The following is a 20,332-nucleotide window of genomic DNA, read 5'->3' on the forward strand; positions in this document are numbered from 1 at the left end:
GGCTGCAGGGTGTCAGCCCCCCATCCCTCTCCGCATTTGCGTGTGCAGAGCAGAACTGGCTATGTGTTTTTTTAATGAATATTTTTAATTCTTATAAATTATAAATTATTTTATAACCGGGTCAGGGTCTCTGTCCGGGGATGTGTAGGGTCCCCCGAGCACACGTGGTCTGCAGGGTATGACCCCCAGCCTCCGGGTGCGTTCCCTGCGTGTGCAGAACAGATCAGGCGATGTTTATTTCAAATTAATATTTATCATTTTTTATAAAGTATAATTTATTTTTTAACAGGGTTAGGGTCAGGGCATGGGAGGGGTCCCACAAGCGTGCCTGAGCAGCAGGGTGCGCCCCTCCCCCCCCCCTTGTTGCGTGGCTGTGCGTTTCCCACATGTGCAGAACAGAACGGGTGACGTTTATTTCATATAAATATTTATCATTTTTGTAAATTATAAATTATTTTATAACCTAATAGGGTTAGGGGATGGGAGGGTGGCCCCGCGTGTGCGTGGGCTGTGTCCCTCCACGTGGGTGTGGCAGTGCCACCCGGCAGGTGTGTGGTTTTCCCCCTTTGAGTGTGCGTGGCATCCTCGCTGTCTCCCCTGCTGTGTGTGTCTGTGGACTGTGGGGCGTTCTCCCCGCGTGTTCGTGGGCTCTGCCACCCTTGCGTGTTTGTGTGTGTGTGCGTGTAAAGCAGCTGTAGCAACCGCATGTGCGTGGGCTGGAATCTGCGACCCCCCTGTGGATGGGCTGTGCCCCCCGTGTGTGTGTCCTGGACTCCCTCTGTGTGCGTGGGGTGCTGCCTGTGTCCCCCGCGTGTCCGTGTGTGTGTGGGCTGGAGGATGTCACCCCCACGATCACCTGGGCTGTGTCCCCTGCGTGGGTTGCCCCCACGCTCGCACACGCGTGTTTTCACGCTTACACATTCACGCATGATCCCTGACGCGAGTGGGCACAGCTGTGTGCTCACAGGGGTTCCCCACGCGTGATCCCGCTGCCTGAATCCCGAGTGTGCGGGCGGCCACGCGTGTCCTCACCTCTGCCCGCGTGTTCTGCAACGCGCGGGGCTCCGTGTGCGGGATTCAGGGCCGTGCAGGCGGACACGCGTGGGTGAGAGAGTGCAGGATCCTCCGCTCTCCTCACGGACACGCGTGGGGTTCTGCCGGCCGGGAGCGAGCGGGACCCGGGGCCGTGCGGGCGGACACGCGTGGCTGAGAACGAGCGGGACCCGCTGCTCTCCGCATGGACACGCGTGGGGTTCTGTCGGCCGTGAGCGAGCGGGATCCGCTGCTCGCCCGACTGACACGCGTGGGTAAGAACGAGCGGGACCCGCCGCTCTCCCCACGGACACGCGTGGTGTTCTGCCGGCCGGGAGCCAGCGGGGACCGGGCCCGTGCGTGTCCCGGATCCATCCCGGGTTTTCGGCGCCGCCGCTCCCGGCCGGGGTCTCCGTCCCGAGCGCGATCGGCGCCGCCGCCGCCGCCGGGATCCGCCGCAGTTGGCGGAGCGGGACCCGCCGGGCTCCGCCGCCCCCGCGGCGCTCCGGGAACTCACTGCGGGCGCCCGGGGCGGGCCGGGGGAGTGCGGGGGGCGCCGTCCCGTCCCGTCCCGTCCCGCCCCATCCCGGCCGCCGCCGTCCCCCCCTTGGATGTGCCGCTTCTCTCGCAGAGCGAACCGCCGCCAACGCCACCGGGGGAACGGGGGACGCGGAGCCCACGGAGGTAGGAGCCGTCGGGTGGGTCCGGGCCGCGGGATTCTCCCTGCTGGGATGGCGCCGATCCCTTTTCGGACCGTCCCGTGGGTTCCACGGGGGGGAACCGGGACTTTTAGCGGCGTGGGGGGGTCCGGCCACGCGGGGCGGGCAGAGGGGATCAGCCCCACGCGTGCCCCGTCACGTCCCCTCGTGCTCCCGCCCACGTCCGCACGCTCCCGCCGCGCTTTGAGCGCTCCCGGTGGGTGGGAGAGATGGGCTCGGTGTGTGTGGGTGGGCTGGGACTGGGGGAGCCGCGGAAAGGAGAGGCTGGCTCGGAATCGGGGGGCTCTGAGGACTGCTGAGTGCTACTGGGTCCGACTGGGTCTTACCGGGTCCTACTGGGTGTTACTGGGTGTTACTGGGTGTTACTGGGTGTTACTGGGTGTTACTGGTGTTACTGGGTGTTACTGGGTGCTGCCGGCTCTGCGCGGATTGGGGATGTTGAACTGGGAGCAGCAACCAAGTGAAAGTTGCTGTCCCGGCCGCGGTGACGCAGCAGCCTCAGGACTGTCCCGAGGGGGCTGTGCCAGCTGTGCCACCCACCCTGCCAGCCCCTGGGCACCCTGAGCCTCGCATGGCACCGGCCCGCGGTGCCCGCGGTGCCCCAGGAGCCGCCGCCTCGTGGGCCTGGAGCGGCCGGATGGAGCCCACGGGCAGCACCCGCTGTTCCCGGGGCCCTGGCACGGCTCCGGGGGGGTTGGCACGGCCACAATGGGTGCTGCCAGCCCCCCTGATGTCCTGCCAGGCCGTGTGGTGGCACTCGGCGCTGCGGGGCTGCGCCTGTCCCGGGAGGATGGCGATGGAGAGGATAGGGAGGAAGGAGCTGAGCGATGGAGTTGGGGGACACCCAGCACGGCTCTGGGTGCAGCCTCTCCTGGGAGGATGAGGCAGAAGGAGCCGAGGGATTCCTGTGGAATTTTGGGGACACCCAGCACGGTGCTGGCAGTCCCTGTGAGGATGAGGAGGAAGGAGCTGAGCGATTCCTGTGGAATTTGGGGGCACCCATCACGGTGCTGGCAGCTCCGAGGGCTGCAGCCTCTCCTGGGAGGATGAGGAGGATGGAGCCGAGCGATTCCTGTGGAATTTGGGGGACACCCATCACGGCTCTGGCAGTTCCCAGTGCTGCAGCCTCTCCTGGGAGGATGGTGAGGACAGCGAGAAGGCGGCTGAGGAGTGGCTGTGACATTCCAATGCTGAGTTTGGGGACCGGGAAACTCCTGGATACTCCAGCCACAGCTGGGGTCCCACTCCCAGCCCTGGGAGCGATTTGGGGACCTGGATTTTTGGATTTTGTGGGATGCCAACCGATTCCAGCAGTTTCCTCCTGCTCTCCTGCCTGTGCCAAACCTGAGCTGATGGATGCGGGTGGGCACTGGGGTTTGGGGGAAGGGAGGAGGAAGCAGCTGGATGAAGTTTCTTCAGAAATTCAGACCTGGGAAAGCTTTCCAGTTTTCCTGCTGCGTCCAGCTGAGGCAGAGGCTGCCTCTGTGCAGGACAGGGAGGGAATCCTCATCTCCCCCATTCTCCAGGGGTCTTTCCCATCACAAAACCAAAGCCAGGTTGAGAGCCTAGCCTCTCCGGGCCCTCAGGGCTGGTGTGGTGGGAGGTGGTGGAATAAACTCCGTGCTGGAGCTGGCTGAGCTGCGAGGATCTCCCTGGAGTTGGAGAAGTTTCCATCCCGGAGTGAGTCAGCACGGACACCTTGTGACGCTCCAGCCGGGCCGGGCGGAACAGGCTGGGGAGAGGCGGGCGGGGAGCTCCGGGTGGGAGCCGCGCCTCGCTCTCCAGAACCTGCAGCACTTTTAGGCAGGTTTAGATCGGATATTAAGGGAAATTCCTACACTGGGAGGGTGATCAGGCGCTGGCAGTGGTGGATTGACCATCCCTGGAATTGTTCAAATCTCGTTTGGATGTGGCACTTGGGGACATGGGTTGGTGGTTGCCGTGTCAGTGCTGGGTTTGGATTGGATTTGACAATCTTGGAGGGCTTTTCCAACCTTAAGGACTCCGTGGTTCCAAGGGCAGGTGGGTGGAAGAAATGAGGGCCCTTCACCCAGTGCACCTGGGACACTGCTGGGGGCACCTGGGACAATGTTGGGGACACCTGGAATAATGCTGGGGACACCCTGCCCTTCACCCAGTGCTCCTAGGATTCTCTTGGGGACACCTGGGATAACGCTGGGGACACCTGGGACAATGTTGGGGACACCTGGGACAATGTTGGGGACACCCTGCCCTTCACCCAGTGCACCTGGAATAATGTTGGGAACATTGGAATAATGTTGGGGACACTGTTGGGGACACCCTGCCCTTCACCCAGTGCTCATGGGACATTGTTGGGGAAACCTGGGACAATGTTGGGGACAGCTGGGATAATGTTGGGAACACCCTGCCCTTCACCCAGTGCTCCTGGGATGCTCCTGGGGACATGGGGACACTGTTGGGGACACCCTGCCCTTCACCCAGTGCTCCTGAGAGCTCTTGGGGGCATCCTGTGCACCTGGGACACTGCTGGGGACACCTGGGATAATGTTGGTGACATTCTGCCCTTTACTCAATGCAGTTGGGACTATTGGGGACACCCTGCCCTTCACCCAGTGCACCTGGGATAATGTTGGGGACAAGCTGGGGACACCCTGCCCTTCACCCAGTGCACCTTTGCACACTTCAAGAAGTGTTTGGATGCCACTCCCAGGATTTTGTAGGATCCCCACAAAAATCCAGGTGGGATTTTTGTTGTCCTCTGTTCAGGGCCTGGGGTGGGACATCCTGGTCCATCGTGAGACTGAGGGTTCCCACAGGAGCACCCCAATCCTTATGGCACATCCAAACCCTTGGGAAGCTGCAGGACAAGGCAAGGTGAACAGCTGATAAATAAAATAAAATAAAATAAAATAAAATAAAATAAAATAAAATAAAATAATCAAATTAAAATAAAATAAAATAAAATATTAAAAAATAAAATAAAAATAGCATAACATAACAAATAAAATAAAATATAAAACAAAATTAAGTTAAATTAAAATAACATAACAAATAAAATAAAATAAAACAAAACAAAATATTAAAAATAAAATATTAAAAAATAAAATAAAAATAACATAACATAAAATAAAATAAAATAAAATAAAATAAAATAAAATAAAATAAAATAAAATAAAAATGAAAGAGCTGCCTCAGAGTGGGAACAAGTCACAAAATAGAATCAGGTTTCAGCTCTGCTCCATCCAGGGTGAAGTTGGGGGGATATTTCCAGGTGTTAGAACCCCACTGTCCAACTCCTGGCCAGGATTTATGGATGCAGAGCTCTGGCTGGTGGCCCTGGGGTGGCAGAGGACATCCTGGAGTTGATGTGTGGGGACACAGCAAGTGTCCAGCCAAGGAACAAGAGAGATAAATGGATCCCAGCAGGCAAATCACGGCTGGGGATTTTGGAAACAGCCTGAGGACTCTCCCACCTCCACCTCCCAGCAGGCAGAGGGGTCTCCTGCCCCAATCAAGTCCCTAAATCCCCAAGGGTGCTCCGTGCCAAAGGTAATCCCACAGATTGACAGGATTTCTGTTGTGTATCCCATCCTTTAGCTGGTGCCAGAGCCTCTTCTGGGTCCTGCACATCCTCCTGCGCCCATCCTTGGGGAATCCTGCAGGATGGGGTAGGAACAGGCTCAGTGTCAGGCCCCTGCCTGCAGTGAGAGGATGGATTTTGCTGCTTGTCACATCTAACTTTCAATCCCTCAGGATGTCCCCAGCCTGCCCAGCTGGGATGGGGACAATTCTTGATGCCACAGGAGAGGTTGTGGGGTAGGAACAGGCTCAGTGTCAGGCTCATCCCCTGCTCCCATCCTTGAAGGAATCCTGCTGGATGAGGTTCTGGGGTAGGAACAGGCTCTGGGTCCTGCACATCCCCCTGCTCCTGCAGGATGGGATTTTTGAGGTAGGAACAGGCTCAGTGTCAGGCTCATCCCCCTGCTCCCATCCTCGGGGAATCTTGCAGGATGGGATTTTTCGGGTAGGAACACTCTCAGTGTCAGGCTCATCCTCTGCTCCCATCCTTGAGAGAATCCTGCAGGATGAGGTTGTGGGGTTGTGGAGTAGGAACAAGCTCAGTGTCAGGCTCATCCTCCTGCTCCCATCCTCGGGGAATCCTGCAGGATTCTCTCAAGAATGGGAGCAGGAGGATGAGCCTGACACTGAGCCTATTCCTACCCCAAAAATCCATCCCATCCTGCAGGAGCAGGAGGATGTGCAGGACCCAGAGCCTGTTCCTACCCCAGAACCTCATCCTGCAGGATTCCCCCAAGGATGGGATCAGGAGGCTTTGCAGGACACTGAACCTGTTCCTACCCCTCATGCCCTCCTGTGGCATCAAGAATTGTCCCCATCCCAGCTGGGCAGGCTGGGGACATCCTGAGGGGTGGAAGGTCAGATGTGGCAAGCAGCAAAATCCATCCTCTCACTGCAGGCAGGGGCCTGACACTGAGCCTGTTCTAGCCCATCCTGCAGGATGGGGTTGTGAGTTAGGAACAGGCTCAGTGTCAGGCTCATCCCCTGCTCCCATCCTTGAAGGAATCCTGCAGGATGAAGTTCTTGGGTAGGAACAAGCTCTGGGTCCTGCACATCCCCCTGCTCCTGCAGGATGGGATTTTTGGGGTAGGAACAGGCTCAGTGTCAGGCTCATCCCCCTGCTCCTATCCTCGGGGAATCCTGCAGGATGGGATTTTTGGGGTAGGAACTCTAGTGTTAGTTATCTTTGTCCCATTCGGGGATCTGCAGGATGGGATTTTTGGGGTAGGAACAGGCTCAGTGTCAGGCCCCTGCCTGCAGTGAGAGGATGGATTTTGCTGCTTGTCACCTCTAACCTTCCACCCCTCAGGATGTCCCCAGCCTGCCCAGCTGGGATGGGGACAATTCTTGATGCCACAGGAGGGAATGGAGCCTGCCAGGGGCTCCCACAGCCGTCAGTGACTCAGAGCTGGGTTTTTATGGGTCCCACATGTTCCCTGTTGTTGCTTCCCTCCAGCGCCGGCGAGGAGGAGGAGGAGGAAGAAGGGAAGCATAAAAATTCCTTCCAGCAGCTGCTGCCATGTGTGTGCCCCCATCACCTCCACCCCAAAACCTTGCCCCCACCCAAACAGGCTTTAGGGGAGTGATTTTTGGGGGGGTAACAAATGCTGGGGGCCAAAACAAACAACGAGGGTCTCCCTCCTGCCTGGGGACCACCTATGGAGCCCCCCCCCAGCCCTGCCTGGCCCTGCCACGGCTTCCTGAGCAGCTCTGCTGCGCTGCAGGGCTGGGAATCCCTTTTCTCCAAGCTCTCCTCGTGGGTTATCCCTGGCCTGGGTGTGCAGGACCAGCTCCTGCCTCTCCTCCTCCAAGCACACACGTGTGCGAGCACGTCCAGGGACGTGTCAGAGCGCGGCCCTGGGTGCACGTGGGAGGCAGGGCCGGGTGGGTTTTGCCCCCTGAGATGGGGCACGGGGGTGTTGGGGGACACCTGGAGGGGTGGGTGGGCCGGGGAGGGGTTTCTGATCCTCCCTGGGAGATGTGGAAATGGCAAAAAAAAAAAAGGGTTTTGGGATTGGGTGGGGATGAGGATGTGGGACAGGGCTGGGAGAGGGAGGATGGAGTGTGGGATGTCCCAAGTGTGTCCTGGCAGTGCTGGGGTCTGTCCTGGCAGGGCCGTGTCTGTGTGTCTGTCCTGTCAGGGCTGTGTCTGTCCTGGCAGGGCTGTGTCTGTCCTGCCTGTGCCGTGTCTGTCCTGTCAGGGCTGTGTCTGTGTGTCTGTCCTGGCTGTGCCATGTCTGTGTGTCTGTCCTGGCAGTGCTCTGTCTGTCCTGTCACTGCTGTATCTGTGTGTCTGTCCTGTCAGGGCTGTGTCTGTGTGTCTGTCCTGTCGGGGCTGTCTCTGCTGCGTGTATCTGTGTGTCTGTCCTGTCAGGGCTGTGTCTGTCCTGGCAGGGCTGTGTCTGTGTGTCTGTCCTGGCCGTGCCGTGTCTGTGTGTCTGTCCTGCCAGTCCTGTGCCTGTCCTTTCCCCCCACACCAGCACAAACACCCCCTTTTCCCCACCATTAAGCTGCTCCTTCCTTCCCTCAGCTTTTCCAGGCCAGGGACCACCTTGGATGGAGCCTGGCAGCCCCCACCAGCTCGGGATCGTGACCCTGAGTCGTTCCCTTTCAGACCCCCTGAACCTGAAGCGATTCCCTTTGTGGAGCCCGGCCCAGATTAGCTGAGCCGCCCCGCGCCGAGGGGCTGGGCCGGTCCTAAAGCCCGGCCTAACTCTGGGGAGGGATGGGGACAGCGCAGGGGGGGTCCCACACATCCCTTCTGAGCCCAGAAAGGTGTGGGGTCAGGGGGAGAAGCATTTCCCAACCCAGGCTGAGCTCTTATGGCTCAAAATTTGTATTTTCCATGGGGCATCTGCAGCTTTGTGCAGCTCCAGGGATCTGGAGATCCCTTCTGAGCCCAGAAATTTGTGGGGTCAGGGGAAGAAGCATCTCCCAGCCCAGACTGAGCTCTTAGGGCTCAAAATTTGTTTTTTTTTCACGGGGGATCTCCAGCTCTGAGCAGCTCCAGGGAGCTGGAGATCCCTTCTGAGCCCAGAAAGATTTGGGATCAGGGAAAGAAGCATTTCCCAACCCAGGCTGAGCTCTTAAGGCTCAAAATTTGTATTTTCCATGGGGGATCTCCAGCTCTGTGCAGCTCCAGGGAGGATGGGAGGGACCCGGGTTTAGGGCTGGGTGGATTTGGGGCTTTTGGGGTTTGCCCATCCCATTGCAGACCCAAATTCTCCTGATAAAAGGTGCCCGGGGGTCTCCTGGGGTTTGTCCCTGTCACACCACCCCACCTGTCCCTCTGTCTGTCCCTCGCCCCTCCCTGAGGGAGGATTTGGGGTGACCGAGCCACCTCCATCAGTTTTGGGGCATCTCTGCTCCCACTTCCCATCACTTTTGGGATTTCTCTGCTCTCACCACTCCTCGATTTCGGGGTTTCTTTGCTCCCACCAGTCCTCGATTTTGGCAGCCCTCCATTTTGGGGTGTCTCTGCTCCCACCTCCATCAGCTTTGGGGTGTCTCTACTCCCACCAAATCACAATTTTTAGGTTTCTCTGCTCCCACCAGCCCTCAATTTTTGGGTTTCTCTCCACCTCCATCAGTTTTGGGGTGTCTCTTCTCCCACCACCCCTCAATTCTATGGTATTTCTGCTCTCACCACCCCTCAATTTTGGGGTTCTCTGCTCTCACAACTCCTCAATTCTGAGGTGTCTCTGCTCCCATTACCCCTCAATTTTTGGGTTTCTTTGCTCCCACCTCCACCAGTTTTGGGGTGTGTCTGCTCCCATCACTCCAATGCTCGATTTTTGAGGTTTCTCTGCTCCCACCATCCCTCAATTTTTTGATTTCTCTGCTCCCATCACTCCAATGCTCGATTTTGGGGTTTCTCTGCTCCCACCTCCATCAGTTTTGGGGTCTCTTTGCTCCCACCACCCCTCAATTCTGGGGTGTCTCTGCTCCCTCCACCCCTCGATTCTGGGGTGTCTCTGCTCCAGTTTTGAGGTTTCTCTGCTCTCACCACCCCTCAATTTTTGGGTTTTTCTGCTCCCACCTCCCATCAGTTTTGGGGTTTCTCTCCTCCCACCCCCCACCCCCAATTTTGGATTCCTCTCCTCCCACCCCCCTCGATTTTGGAGTGTCTCTGCTCCCATCACCCTTCAATTTTTGGGCTTCTCTGCTCCCACCTCCATCAGTTTTGGGGTGTCTCTGCTCCTATCACCCCTCAATTCTGGAGTGTCTTTGCTCCACTTTTGGGGTTTCTGTGCCCCTACCACCCTCGATTTTGGGGTGTCTTTGCTCCCACCATCCATCGATTCTGTGGCGTCTCTACTCCCACCAAACCTCAATTTTTTGGCTTTCTCTGCTCCCGCCACTCCATCACTTTGGGGATGTCTCTGCTCTCACCACCTCTCGATTTTTGCTCCCATCACCCCTCGATTCTTCTGTTTCTCTTCTTCCACCCTCCCCTCAATTTTGGATTGCACTCCTCCCACTCCCCCAAACCCCTCCCCTCACCCCAAATCCCCTCTCCCACCCTCAGCCCCGCACAAACCACGTGTGAGTTCACCCTGCCCCCTCCCGAGCCCCCTCCCCGAGCCCCCCCCAGGCCCCCCACGCCGGGGGCTGTGCCTGTGGCTGATGGATTGTGCCACACACAGCTCGGCTTGGGGGGGCGGGGGGGGGCTAATCCAGCCCTGCCATCGCATTCCTGCAGCCGGGGCTGTTAACCCTGCCGGGCCCGGGGGGCTCGGGGGGCTCGGGGACCCCCCCGGGGGGTGGGAGGGGTGGGAGGGGTCTTGCTGCACCCATTGGGGGGGTGGGGGTGTTCCTTGGGGGGCTGTAGGGTCGGGGGGTGTTCGAGGGGGTCTGTAGGGTTGGGGGTGGTTGAGGGGGGGTCTGTAGGGTTGAGGGGGGGTCTGTAGGGTTGGGGGTGGTTGAGGGGGTGTCTGTGCCATCCAGGGGGTGGTGAGGGTCTGCGGTGGGGGTCTGCAGGGTCAGGGCACGCTCGAGATTGGGGGGAGGTCTGTCCCGTCTTGGGGGGTCTGTCCTCTGTCCTGTCTAGGATGTGGTGGGGGTCTGCCCCATTTTGGGGTGCTCGAGGGGGGGGATCTGTCCCGTCCAAAGTGCGGTGGGGGTCTGCACTGTCCTGGGGTGCTCGAGGCGGGGGTCTGTCCTGTCTAGAGTGTGGTGAGGGTCTGTAGGGTCAGGGGGTGCTCGAGGGAGGGTCTGTAGGGTTGGGGGGTGCTCAAGAGGGGGTCTGCCCCATCTTGGGGTGTTCAAGAGGGGGGGTCTGTCTTGTCTAGGGTGTGGTGGGGGTCTGCGGGGTCAGGGGGTGCTCGAGGGGGGGTTTGTCCCATCCTGGGGTGCTCAAGAGAGGGGGTCTGTCCTATACAGGGAGCTGTGGTGGGGGTCTGACCCATCCTGGGGTGCTCGAAGTGGGGGGATCTGTCCCGTCCACGCTGTGGTGGGGGTCTGCAGTGTTGTGGGGCGCTCGAGGGGGCGTCTGCCCCATCTCGGGGTGCTGGGGAGGGAATCGCCTCCTTCTCCTCCTCCTCCTCCTCTTCCGGTGTCCCCGGTCTGTCCGGGCCCACGTCCGTCTGTCCCCCGCACCCCTCGCTGTCACCCCCCCACAAACCCCCGCCCCGTCCCCATCCCCTTTTCCCCCCTCTCCCTCCCCCTCCATCCCCTCCCCTCTCCCGGCCGTCCCGAGGAGGAAACCGGAGCCAGATGCCAAAATCTCGCTGCGTTTGCAGGAAATCAAAGGCGAGGAGCCGTGAGGGGAATGGGGGGGGGCGGCCATCCCTGACCCCCCTCCCGCTCCCAATTCCGCGTCTGGAGCCGTCCCCGCTCCTCTGGCCGCGCTCCTGGATTGTTTTTGGCAGGGAAGCGGCAGGAATGTGTTTCAGTTTGAGTTTCTTGGCAAGGAGGGAGGAGAGCGAGGGGAAGATTCATCCCCCCCGCTCCATCCCCGCCTGCGCCTGGCTCTCAAATTTATGCCCAAAGGCTTCGACTTGGGTGGGCCGAGGCGGTGTGAGGCCGGCGGGGGAGGCCGCGCCGCGGTGGGCGAGGCTCGGGATGGTTCCCAGCGCTTCCAAAAACGCTCCCAGAGCTTCCCAAAGGCTTCCAGAGCTTCCCAAAAACTCCCAGAGAGCCCCAGACCCTCGGCTGGGGGGGGGGACGGGTTTTGGGGAACCACCGTGGGGCCTGTGGGGTTGGGGAGAGAATCCTGTGGGTCGGAGCGGGGGTTTTGGGGTGGTTTGGGATGGTTTGGGGGCTCCCAGAGAGCCCCAGCCCCATCCAAACCCCTCAAATCGTGGGGGCACCGCGTTTTGGGGAGCCCCCGTGGACCCCTGTGGGTCGGAGCGGGGGTTTTGGGGTGGTTTGGGATGGTTTGGGGCCCAGAGCCCCCCATATAATCGTGGGGTGCGTGGGGAGATGCCCCTTTTTGTGTTTGGTTGGGTTTTGGGGTGGTTTGGGGTGGTTTTGGGTGGGTGGTGTTTTTTTGGTTTGTGTGGGCTCTGAGGGTGTGAGGGATTGGGGAAATGGGGAAATACCCCCTGGCACAGGGGGGCACCGGGATTTGGGGAGCCCCCGTGGAGCCCATGGGGTTGGGGGGAGCGTCCTGTGAATCAGACTAGGGGGTTTGGAGTGGTTTTGGGGTGATTTTGGTGTTTCCATCGCTTCCCAAAAGCTCCCAGAGAGCCCCAACCCCATCCAGACCCCTCCTTTGGGGGGATACCGCGTTTTGGGGAGCCCCCGTGGAGCCCTGTGGGTCTGAGTGGGGGGTTTGGGGTGGTTTGGGGTGGTTTTGGGGTGGTTTTCGTGTGTTTTGGGGTGGTTTGGGGTGGTTTTGGGGTGGTTTTCGTGTGTTTTGGGGTAGTTTGGGGTGGTTTTGGGGTGGTGGAGTTGCCCCTTTTCGTGTGTTTGCGCTCTGAGGATGTGGGGAAATGGGGAAATGGCACCTGGCACCCACCTGGAAGGGGAAAAAGGGGGGACACAGCCCTGGGGAGGATGTGGGGAAATGGGGAAATGCCACCTGGCACCCACCTGGCACCCACCTGGCATGCTGGAGGTGGGGGAAGAGCCCCCCAGAGCTGGCACAGGGGTGCTGGAGGGGGCAAAAAAGGGGGGACACAGCCCTGGGGAGGGAGGTGCTGTGAAAATCTGACAGTTCTGAGGTGGGGACAGTGTGAGCTGTGCTGTACCTGTGTGTCCTGTGCTCTACCTGTGTGTCCCCAGGTGCAGTGACACCCTGGGCACACCTGTGTGGGGAAACCTGGAAATGCCCCAGCCCAGTTTGGAGCACCTTGGGCTGGTTGGAAGTGGAACAGGAGGAGCTCTGAGATCTCTCCTGGTCCCTGCTGTGATTTTTGTGTGCTGTGGGTGTTTTACCTGTGCCTGCAGAGCTCTGTGTGTGTTCCCTGGGCTGTACCTGTCACACAGGTGTGTCAACCTGTGCTCCAGGGCTGGCACAGGGGTGCTGGAAGGGCAAAAAAGGAGGGACACAGCCCTGGGGAAGTGGTGTGAAAATCCAGGGATGTTGAGGTGGGGATGGTGTGAGCTGTGCTCTACCTGTGTGTCCTGTGCTCTACCTGTGTGTCCCCAGGTGCAGTGACACCCTGGGCACACCTGTGTGGGGAAACCTGGAAATGTCCCAGCCCAGTTTGGAGCACCTTGGGCTGGTTGGAAGTGGAACAGGATGGTCCCTGCTGTGATTTTTGTGTGCTGTGGGTGTTTTACCTGTGCCTGCAGAGCTCTGTGTGGGTTCTGTACCTGTCCCTGTTCACACCAGGTGTGTGAAGCTGTGCTCCAGGGCTGCTCAGGGCTGGCACAGGAGGTTCTGAAGGGGGAAAAAAGGGGGGACACAGCCCTGGGGAGGGAAGTGGTGTGAAAATCCAGGGATGTTGAGGTGGGGATGGTGTGAGCTGTGCTCTACCTGTGTGTCCCCAGGTGCAGTGACACCCTGGGCACACCTGTGTGGGGAAACCTGGAAATGCCCCAGCCCAGTTTGGAGCACCCTGGGCTGGTGGGAGGTGGAACAGGAGGAGCTCTGAGATCTCTCCTGGTCCCTGCTGTGATTTTTGTGTTCCTGCAGAGCTCTGTGTGTGTTCTCTCACCTTTACCTGTCACACAGGTGTGTGAAGCTGTGCTCCAGGGCTGCCCAGAGCAGGGGCTGATGCTCACCAGGGGTCTCAGGTGATGCTTGTGGGGAGGGGAAGGTCGGGGTTTGCCCTCCTCACCTCCCAGGTGCACATTTGTTGGATTTTGCTCTTTTCTGACCCAGAGATGGGTCCATTTTCATTTTCATTGATTCCATTTTCAGTCCCATGTGAAGGGTGAGGCAATACAGGTGTTACAATCCACGCCATCACAATCGGAATCTAATTATTTCTTAATTACAATATAATAATTATAAACCTTTTAATCATTATTAAAGGTTTATAATTAATTAATTATAAACCTTTCTTGGCTAAAAATGAGTTTTTAAGCATTTTTAACTTGTTTCTAGTTTTATTTCTCTTTTAACAACGTTTGTCTCGTTCTGTGCCATTTCAAAGTCAGGGTTTTTTTACCTTAAAATTTGTATATAAATGCAGATTACGTGAGTTTTTTGGTCAGATTTTGAGAATTTTTCACCTAAACACGGGCTCTCTGCTGAGCTGGTTTGTGTGTGCACACACACCTGAGCTGGGGGGCTGGGGTCACCCCAAAACCCAACAAACTTTAGGAAAAGGGTTTGCAAAGCTCTTTAGCCCCGGCAGGTGAGGAAATTTGGGAACTTTTCAGGGGTTAATCATCAAATTCCCCTCCAGGGTTCCAGCCCAGGGGACACGTGAGAGCCCCTTTCTCTGCCCTGTTTCCTCCTCATCTATTTTTCCCCTTTCCCCCCTCATTTTCCCCACCTTCTTGGGCTTGGGTCACCCCAAAACCCCACAAACTTTAGGGGAATGCCTGAAAACCTCCTTAGCCCTGGCAGGTGGGAGCTTTTCCCAGGGTTAATCCCCAAACTCTCCTGCCAGGTTCAACCCCAGGGGACAGGTGAGAGCCCCATTCTCCACCCTCTGCCCCCATTTTTCCTCATCTCTTTTTTCCCTTTTTCCCCTTATTTTCACCCCAAAACCCCACAAACTTTAGGGAAAGGGTTTGCAAACCTCTTTAACCCAGGTGGGAGCTTTTCCCAGGGTTAATCCCCAAACTCTCCTGCCAGGCTCAATCCCAGGTGAGATTCCCCCTTCCCTCCCCCCTGTTTCCTCCTCATCTCTTTCCCCCCCATTTCCCCCACCTTCCTGGGCAGCCCCCTCCCCTCTGCCTGTCCCTCTGTCCCCCCCCTGTCCATTCTTCCTGCCTGACACGCTCACAAAGCCCCTGGACGAGCTTTCAAAGGGGCAACTCATGCGGAAGAATCGCTGCCCCCCGAGCCCCTCCCGGCTCCAAACCCGACCCAGCGCTGTTCCCAGCGGGGTGAGGGGCTCCCACTCCCCCAGACCCCCTTGTTTGGGGCGATTCCCCGCCGTTCAAAGCGGGGGGAAGGAGCCCCTTGTTCCCAGTGCCACCCAGTGTGGTGGCTTCTCCTGTGAGGTGTCCGTGTCACCCTCGGGGTTTTGGGGACCGGGTGGGTGGGAATGGATGGGCTCAGGATGGTGGAAATGGATGGAAATGGAGTTGGGGGGCAGGACAGGGACCAGGAGTGGGAATGGAGTGGGGGGACAGGATGGTTGAGGTGGATTTGGGGACAGAAGGGTGGCCCTGGACTGGCTCCTGTCCATGTCACCCTCGGGGTTTTGCGGACCAGGGAGGTGGGAATGGATGGGCTCAGGATGGTGGAAATGGATGGAAATGAAGTTGGGGGGCAGGACAGGGACCAGGAGTGGGAATGGAGTGGGGGGACAGGATGGGGACCCAGGGTTGGGAACAGAAGGGTGGCCCCAGGTGGGGGCGGGACTGGCTCCTGTCTGTGTCACCCTCGGGGTTTTGGGGACAAGAGGGGTGGGAATGAATGGGCCCAGGATGGTGGGGATGGAGTTGGGGAGCAGGAAAAGGACCGTGGGTGGGGGACAGGATGGTTGAGGTGGATTTGGGGGGTGGCCCCAGAAGGGGGGCCCACAGAAGGGTGGCCCTGGACTGGCTCCTGTCCATGTCACCCTCGGGGTTTTGGGGCAGGACAAGGACATGGGGGATGGGAATGGATGGGCTCAGGTTGGAGATGGAGTTGGGGGACAGGACAAGGACCAGGAGTGGGAATGGAGTGAGGGGACAGGATGGTTGAGGTGGATTTGGGGACAAAATGGTGGCCCCGGGTGGCGGCTTCTCCCACTCCTGTCCGTGTCACCCTCTGGGTTTTGGGGACCAGAGGGGTGTGGATGGATGGGTTCAGGATGGAGGAGATGGATGGAAATGGAGTTGGGGGGCAGGACAAGGACCGTGAGTGGGGGGACAGGATGGTTGAGGTGGATTTGGGGACAGAAGGGTGGCCCTGGATTGGCTCCTGTCCGTGTCACCCTTGGGGTTTTGGGGACCAGAGGGGTGGGAATGGATGGGTCCAGGATAGAAATGGAGTTGGGGGGTAGGACAAGCACCGTGAGTGGGGGGAATGGATGGCTGAGGTGGATTTGGGGACAGAACGGTGGCCCCAGGTGGGGGCGGGACCCCCCCAGGCAGCGATGGCGCTGGGCTGGGCTGGGCTGGGCTGAGCCCCGTGGCTGCGTGGGTGGGACAGGGCAGGGTGGGGACCCGCGGGCAGGGCAGGGCTGGGTGGGACCTGCAAACGCTGGAGAATCCCTGGGAAGGGAGGAGGGAGGGAGCCAGATCTGGTGCCTGGCCCGGGAATGGTTCTGGCTGTGCCTCGCTTTTCCATTTCATGGAATCCCAGAATTCCAGAATGGTTTGGGCTGGAAGGAACCTTAAATTCACAGTTTGGCCCCTCACCATAGGCAGGGACACCTTCCACTGTCCCAGGTTGCTCCAAGCCCCATCCAACCTGGCCTTGGACACCTCCAGGATTGCAGGGACATCCCCAGCTTCTCTGGACACCCTGTGCTAGGCCATCCCCACCCTCCCAGGCAGGAATTTCTTCCCAAAATCCCCAAATCTCATCGATTTCAGTTCAAGTCCAGGTTCCAGAAGGAACCTTAAGGTCATGTTCAGACCCCTCACCATAGGCAAGGACACCTTCCACCATCCCAGGTTGTCCAAGATGCATCCAGCCTGGCCTTGGACACTTCCAGCATTCCAGGAGCCACCACAGCTTCTCTGGGCACCCCGTGCCAGGGCCTCCCCACCCTCACAGGGAGGAATTTCTTCCAAATATCCCCAAATCTCGCCGATTTTTTGTTTAAATCCAGTTCCAGAAGGAACTTTAAAGTCACATTCCAACCCCTCAACACAGGCAGGGACACCTTCCACTATCCCAGGTTGCTCCAGCCAGACCTTGGACACTTCCAGGACTCTGGGGACACCCTGTTCCAGGGCATCCCCCCAGGCAGGAATTTTTTCCCCAAACCCCCAAATTTCGCCGATTTTTGTTTAAATCCAGTCCCGGGCCGGGGGGGGGGGGGTCCTGCGTGCTGTGGCGCCCCCTGGCGGCCGAACCCAACCTCTCCCCCCCCCTCCAGGTCCCGGTGTCGCCCCCCGGGCCCCGCCACCCCCCCGATGTCCACCTGAGCCACGCCTCGGCCCTATCGCGACATGTTCGACCCCGCGGGACCCCCGGCCGCCGGCTACAGCGAGCACTGCTGCCTGCACGCCCCGCACGGAGCAGCCCCCGCCGCCCCGGGACCACCAGGTGGGTCATGGTGGGGGGCTCCAGGATCCCCCCGAGGTCAGGGGAGCTCCGGGGGTCTCTGCCCCACACCCAGCTGAGCTCTGCTCCCTCCTCCAGGGCTGGATTTCCCCGTGTGCCACCAGCCCGGGCACCGCGGGTATGGGCTGGCAGCAGGAGCTGAACACCCCGGGGATGGTGAGTCTCGGGTTTTGGGGGGCTGTGGGGTGGGGGGGAGGGTTCCATGGAGGGGTTAAACATCTCTGTGTTCCAAATCCAAAGTGAACTGGTGCACTCCAAACACCGGGTGTGTGTCCTTGAGGTGCCTCCAGCCCCCCTGGATCATACTGAGGGCTGTGCCCCCTGCTCTGCCCCCGGTTTTGGGGGGCTGGAGGGGTTAAAAATCTCTCCGTTCCAAATCCTAAGCACACTCAGGGCACTCCTGCACCCTCCAAACACCGGGTGTGTGTCCTTGAGGTGCCTCCAGCCCCCCAGGATCACACTGAGGGCTGTGCCCCCTCCTCTGCCCCCTGGTTTTGGGGGGCTGTGGGGCAGAAGGGATTCCCTAGAGGGGTTAAACATCTCTTTGTTCCAAATCCAAAGTGAACTGTCACACTTGGGGCACTCCTGCATCCTCCAAACACCAGGTGTGTGTTCTTGGGGTGCCTCCAGCCCCCCAGGATCACACTGAGCTCCGCGCCCCCCACTCTGCCCCCTCCAGGCTCCCGTTTCTCCACGCCCCGAGGCGCAGGGAAGCTGGGCAAGAAGCGAGCCCTGTCCATCTCGCCCCTGTCCGACTCCAGCATCGACCTGCAGACCGTGATCCGCACCTCGCCCAACTCCCTCGTGGCTTTCATCAACTCCCGCTGCGCCTCTGCCGGCGGCTCCTACGGTCACCTGTCCATCAGCACCATCAGGTGGGCACTGCCCTGGCCCCCCTGGCACCCCCCCGGGGTGGGAATCCACAAAATCAGAGGGTTTTAGCAAAGCTGCACGGTGCAGGCCTCAGATACAGCAGAGCTGTGAGTAGAGCTAAAGCAGCAGCCATGAGATAAGTCGGCAGAAAAATTATTTAAACTGTAGGAAAAGCAAAAGCAAACAGAACAATGGCCTGTGTATTAATGCTTGTCTAGAATAATTCTCTAAGCTACAGAAAAGTTTATCTAGCAAGATATTAGGAAAGTTAAAGCTTAGTAATGGAGCTCTGTGCGTTGTGTTTTAAGACTTACAAGCCGGTATTGTATTTGAAATAAGCAAGCATTGTTTTAAACAAAAGCACGTGTGCTTATGGCAATTAGATAGAACTGCTGTCAGTGTGCTTTTGCTTTGTGTGATTGGTCAAGAAGCTTATAAAGTAAGTTGTAACATTAAGTTTTTTAGCCTACTGCCTAGAATGTGAGCTGCTGGCATCTTGCCTTTGTCATAACCATGTAATGAGAGTGATGCTGGAAAATAAAACAGCTCGAGGCGCTTTCAGTAGTTTGTAAATAATCACCTGGTAGTGCTGAGTGCCCATTCACACCTTTGGGAGCAGGGTGGGGTGGTGGGGAAGGGATGATTGGGGTTCCAGATCTCTGTTCTTATCTCCTGATGGTGTCACCTGCTCTCCACAGCCCGTCCCTGGGGTACCAGAGCCCACCTGGGCAGCAGAAGGGCCAAGGGCACCTGTACACGCCACCCCCACCCTGCAGCTCCCACGAGGTGCCCACACGTGGGGGGCTGCTGCACCACCCACCTGCTCGAGGGGCACTGAAACACTGCCAGGTATGGGGGATCCATGAGAGGGGCACTGAAACACTGCCAGGTATGGGGGAAAATGTGAAAAGGGGCCCCAAACACTGCCAGGTATGGGGGATCTATGAGAGAGACCCTAAAATACTGCCAGGTATGGGAGGATCCCTGGGAGAGGGATCCCTGTGAGTGGGATCACTGTGAGAGGGATCTCTGAGAGAAAGGATCCATGTGAGAAGAGATTCCTGTGAGAGGGGATCTGTGAGTGGGATTCCATGGAATTGGGGATCTGTGTGAGGGGGGTTTCATGTGAAAGGGGGTCCCTGTGAGTGGGGTTCCATGTAATTTGGGATCGCTGTGAGTGGGGTTCTATGGAATTGGGGATCCCTGTGATTGGGGGTCCATGTAGGTGGGGATCCCTCTGATTGGGGTTTCATGTAACTGGGGATCCCTGTGAGTGGGGTCCCATGTAAAAGGGGATCCCTGTGTGTGGGGTTCCATGTGAAAGGGGGTCCCCATGAGTGGGGTTCCATGTAACTGGGATCCCTGTCAGTGGGGGTCCCTGTGATTTGGGTTCCATGTAATTGGGGATCCCTGTGAGTGGGGTTACATGTGAAAAGGGATTCTTGTGATTGGGGCTCCATGTGAAAGGGAATCCCTGTGATTGGAGTTCCATGTGAAAGGGAATCCCTGTGAGTGGGGTCCCATGTGAAAGGGAATCCCTGTGAGTGGGGTCCCATGTGAGTGAGCTGTGTCCATGTGAGCTGTGCATCCCTGTACGTCCTGTTCCAGTGCCCATCTCCCTGCTGACTCCCTCCCTCTTCCCTGCCCTGGCAGCAGCTGAAGCTGGAGTGGAGCCTGAGCAGCCCCCTGAGTGCCAAATTCCCAGAGGAGCGATCTGAGGGTGACATCTCCAGCCCAGCATCCACGGGCACCCAGGTACATCCCTGACCATCAGATCCCCCCTCCCAACCCCCTGGCAGTGACCCTGGGAGTGCTCACCTGCCCGTGCTCCCCAGGACCCCCTGATGGGCATGCTGGATGTCCGGGAGGAGCTGGAGAAGGAGGATGGCAAGCCCGAGTGTGAGGCTGTGTATGAGACCAACTGCTACTGGGACGGCTGTGCCAAGGAGTTCGACACGCAGGAGCAGCTGGTGCACGTGAGTCAGGGGCTGCCAAGGTGTTCCCACCCCAAAATCTGCCCTCAGGCTGCTGGGCAGCATCCCCCTGGATCAGCCCATGATTCCTCCTCCCAGGTCCCAGCCACCCCTGGGAACTCACCATGATGCTGGAAGTTCCCTCCTGGGAAGGGAGGGATGTGCTTCCCCCAGTTCTCCTCATCCACTGGTGCTTCCAGATCCCTCCTTTGCTCCAGCTTTCCTTCCTCCAACTCTCCTATATCCCCTGACCATCCTTTGGGCCACCTGGACCCCTCTGGCTGCTCTTGGACCTCCCAGAGTATCCCTCAAACATCCCCTGCATTCTCTGCCTCCTCCAAACACCACCAGGGCTGTTCTCCCCCAAACTCTGGTGTCTGCACCTG

At 58.6% G+C, this 20,332-nt stretch overlaps 1 protein-coding gene across 2 annotated transcripts in view; it reads left to right on the top strand.

Annotated features, from left to right (window-relative positions):
• Positions 1–1,530: 1,530 nt before the first annotated feature.
• The window catches only part of GLI1 (GLI family zinc finger 1), a 28,372-nt gene continuing 9,570 nt past the window's right edge, over positions 1,531–20,332 (top strand). The window contains exons 1-7 of one of the 2 annotated variants that reach the window (XM_030967038.1): positions 1,531–1,716; positions 16,913–17,082; positions 17,179–17,256; positions 17,780–17,975; positions 18,672–18,822; positions 19,627–19,728; positions 19,809–19,949. In XM_030967038.1, coding sequence (XP_030822898.1) covers positions 16,986–17,082; positions 17,179–17,256; positions 17,780–17,975; positions 18,672–18,822; positions 19,627–19,728; positions 19,809–19,949 — 765 coding nt within the window. In that variant the 5' untranslated portion in view covers positions 1,531–1,716; positions 16,913–16,985. The remainder of the gene's footprint in view (positions 1,717–16,912; positions 17,083–17,178; positions 17,257–17,779; positions 17,976–18,671; positions 18,823–19,626; positions 19,729–19,808; positions 19,950–20,332) is intronic. The other variant, XM_030967040.1, reaches the window with a different exon arrangement.

Source organism: Camarhynchus parvulus, chromosome 29 (genome assembly GCF_901933205.1).
Source record: "Camarhynchus parvulus chromosome 29, STF_HiC, whole genome shotgun sequence".
Classification (NCBI taxonomy): domain Eukaryota; kingdom Metazoa; phylum Chordata; class Aves; order Passeriformes; family Thraupidae; genus Camarhynchus; species Camarhynchus parvulus.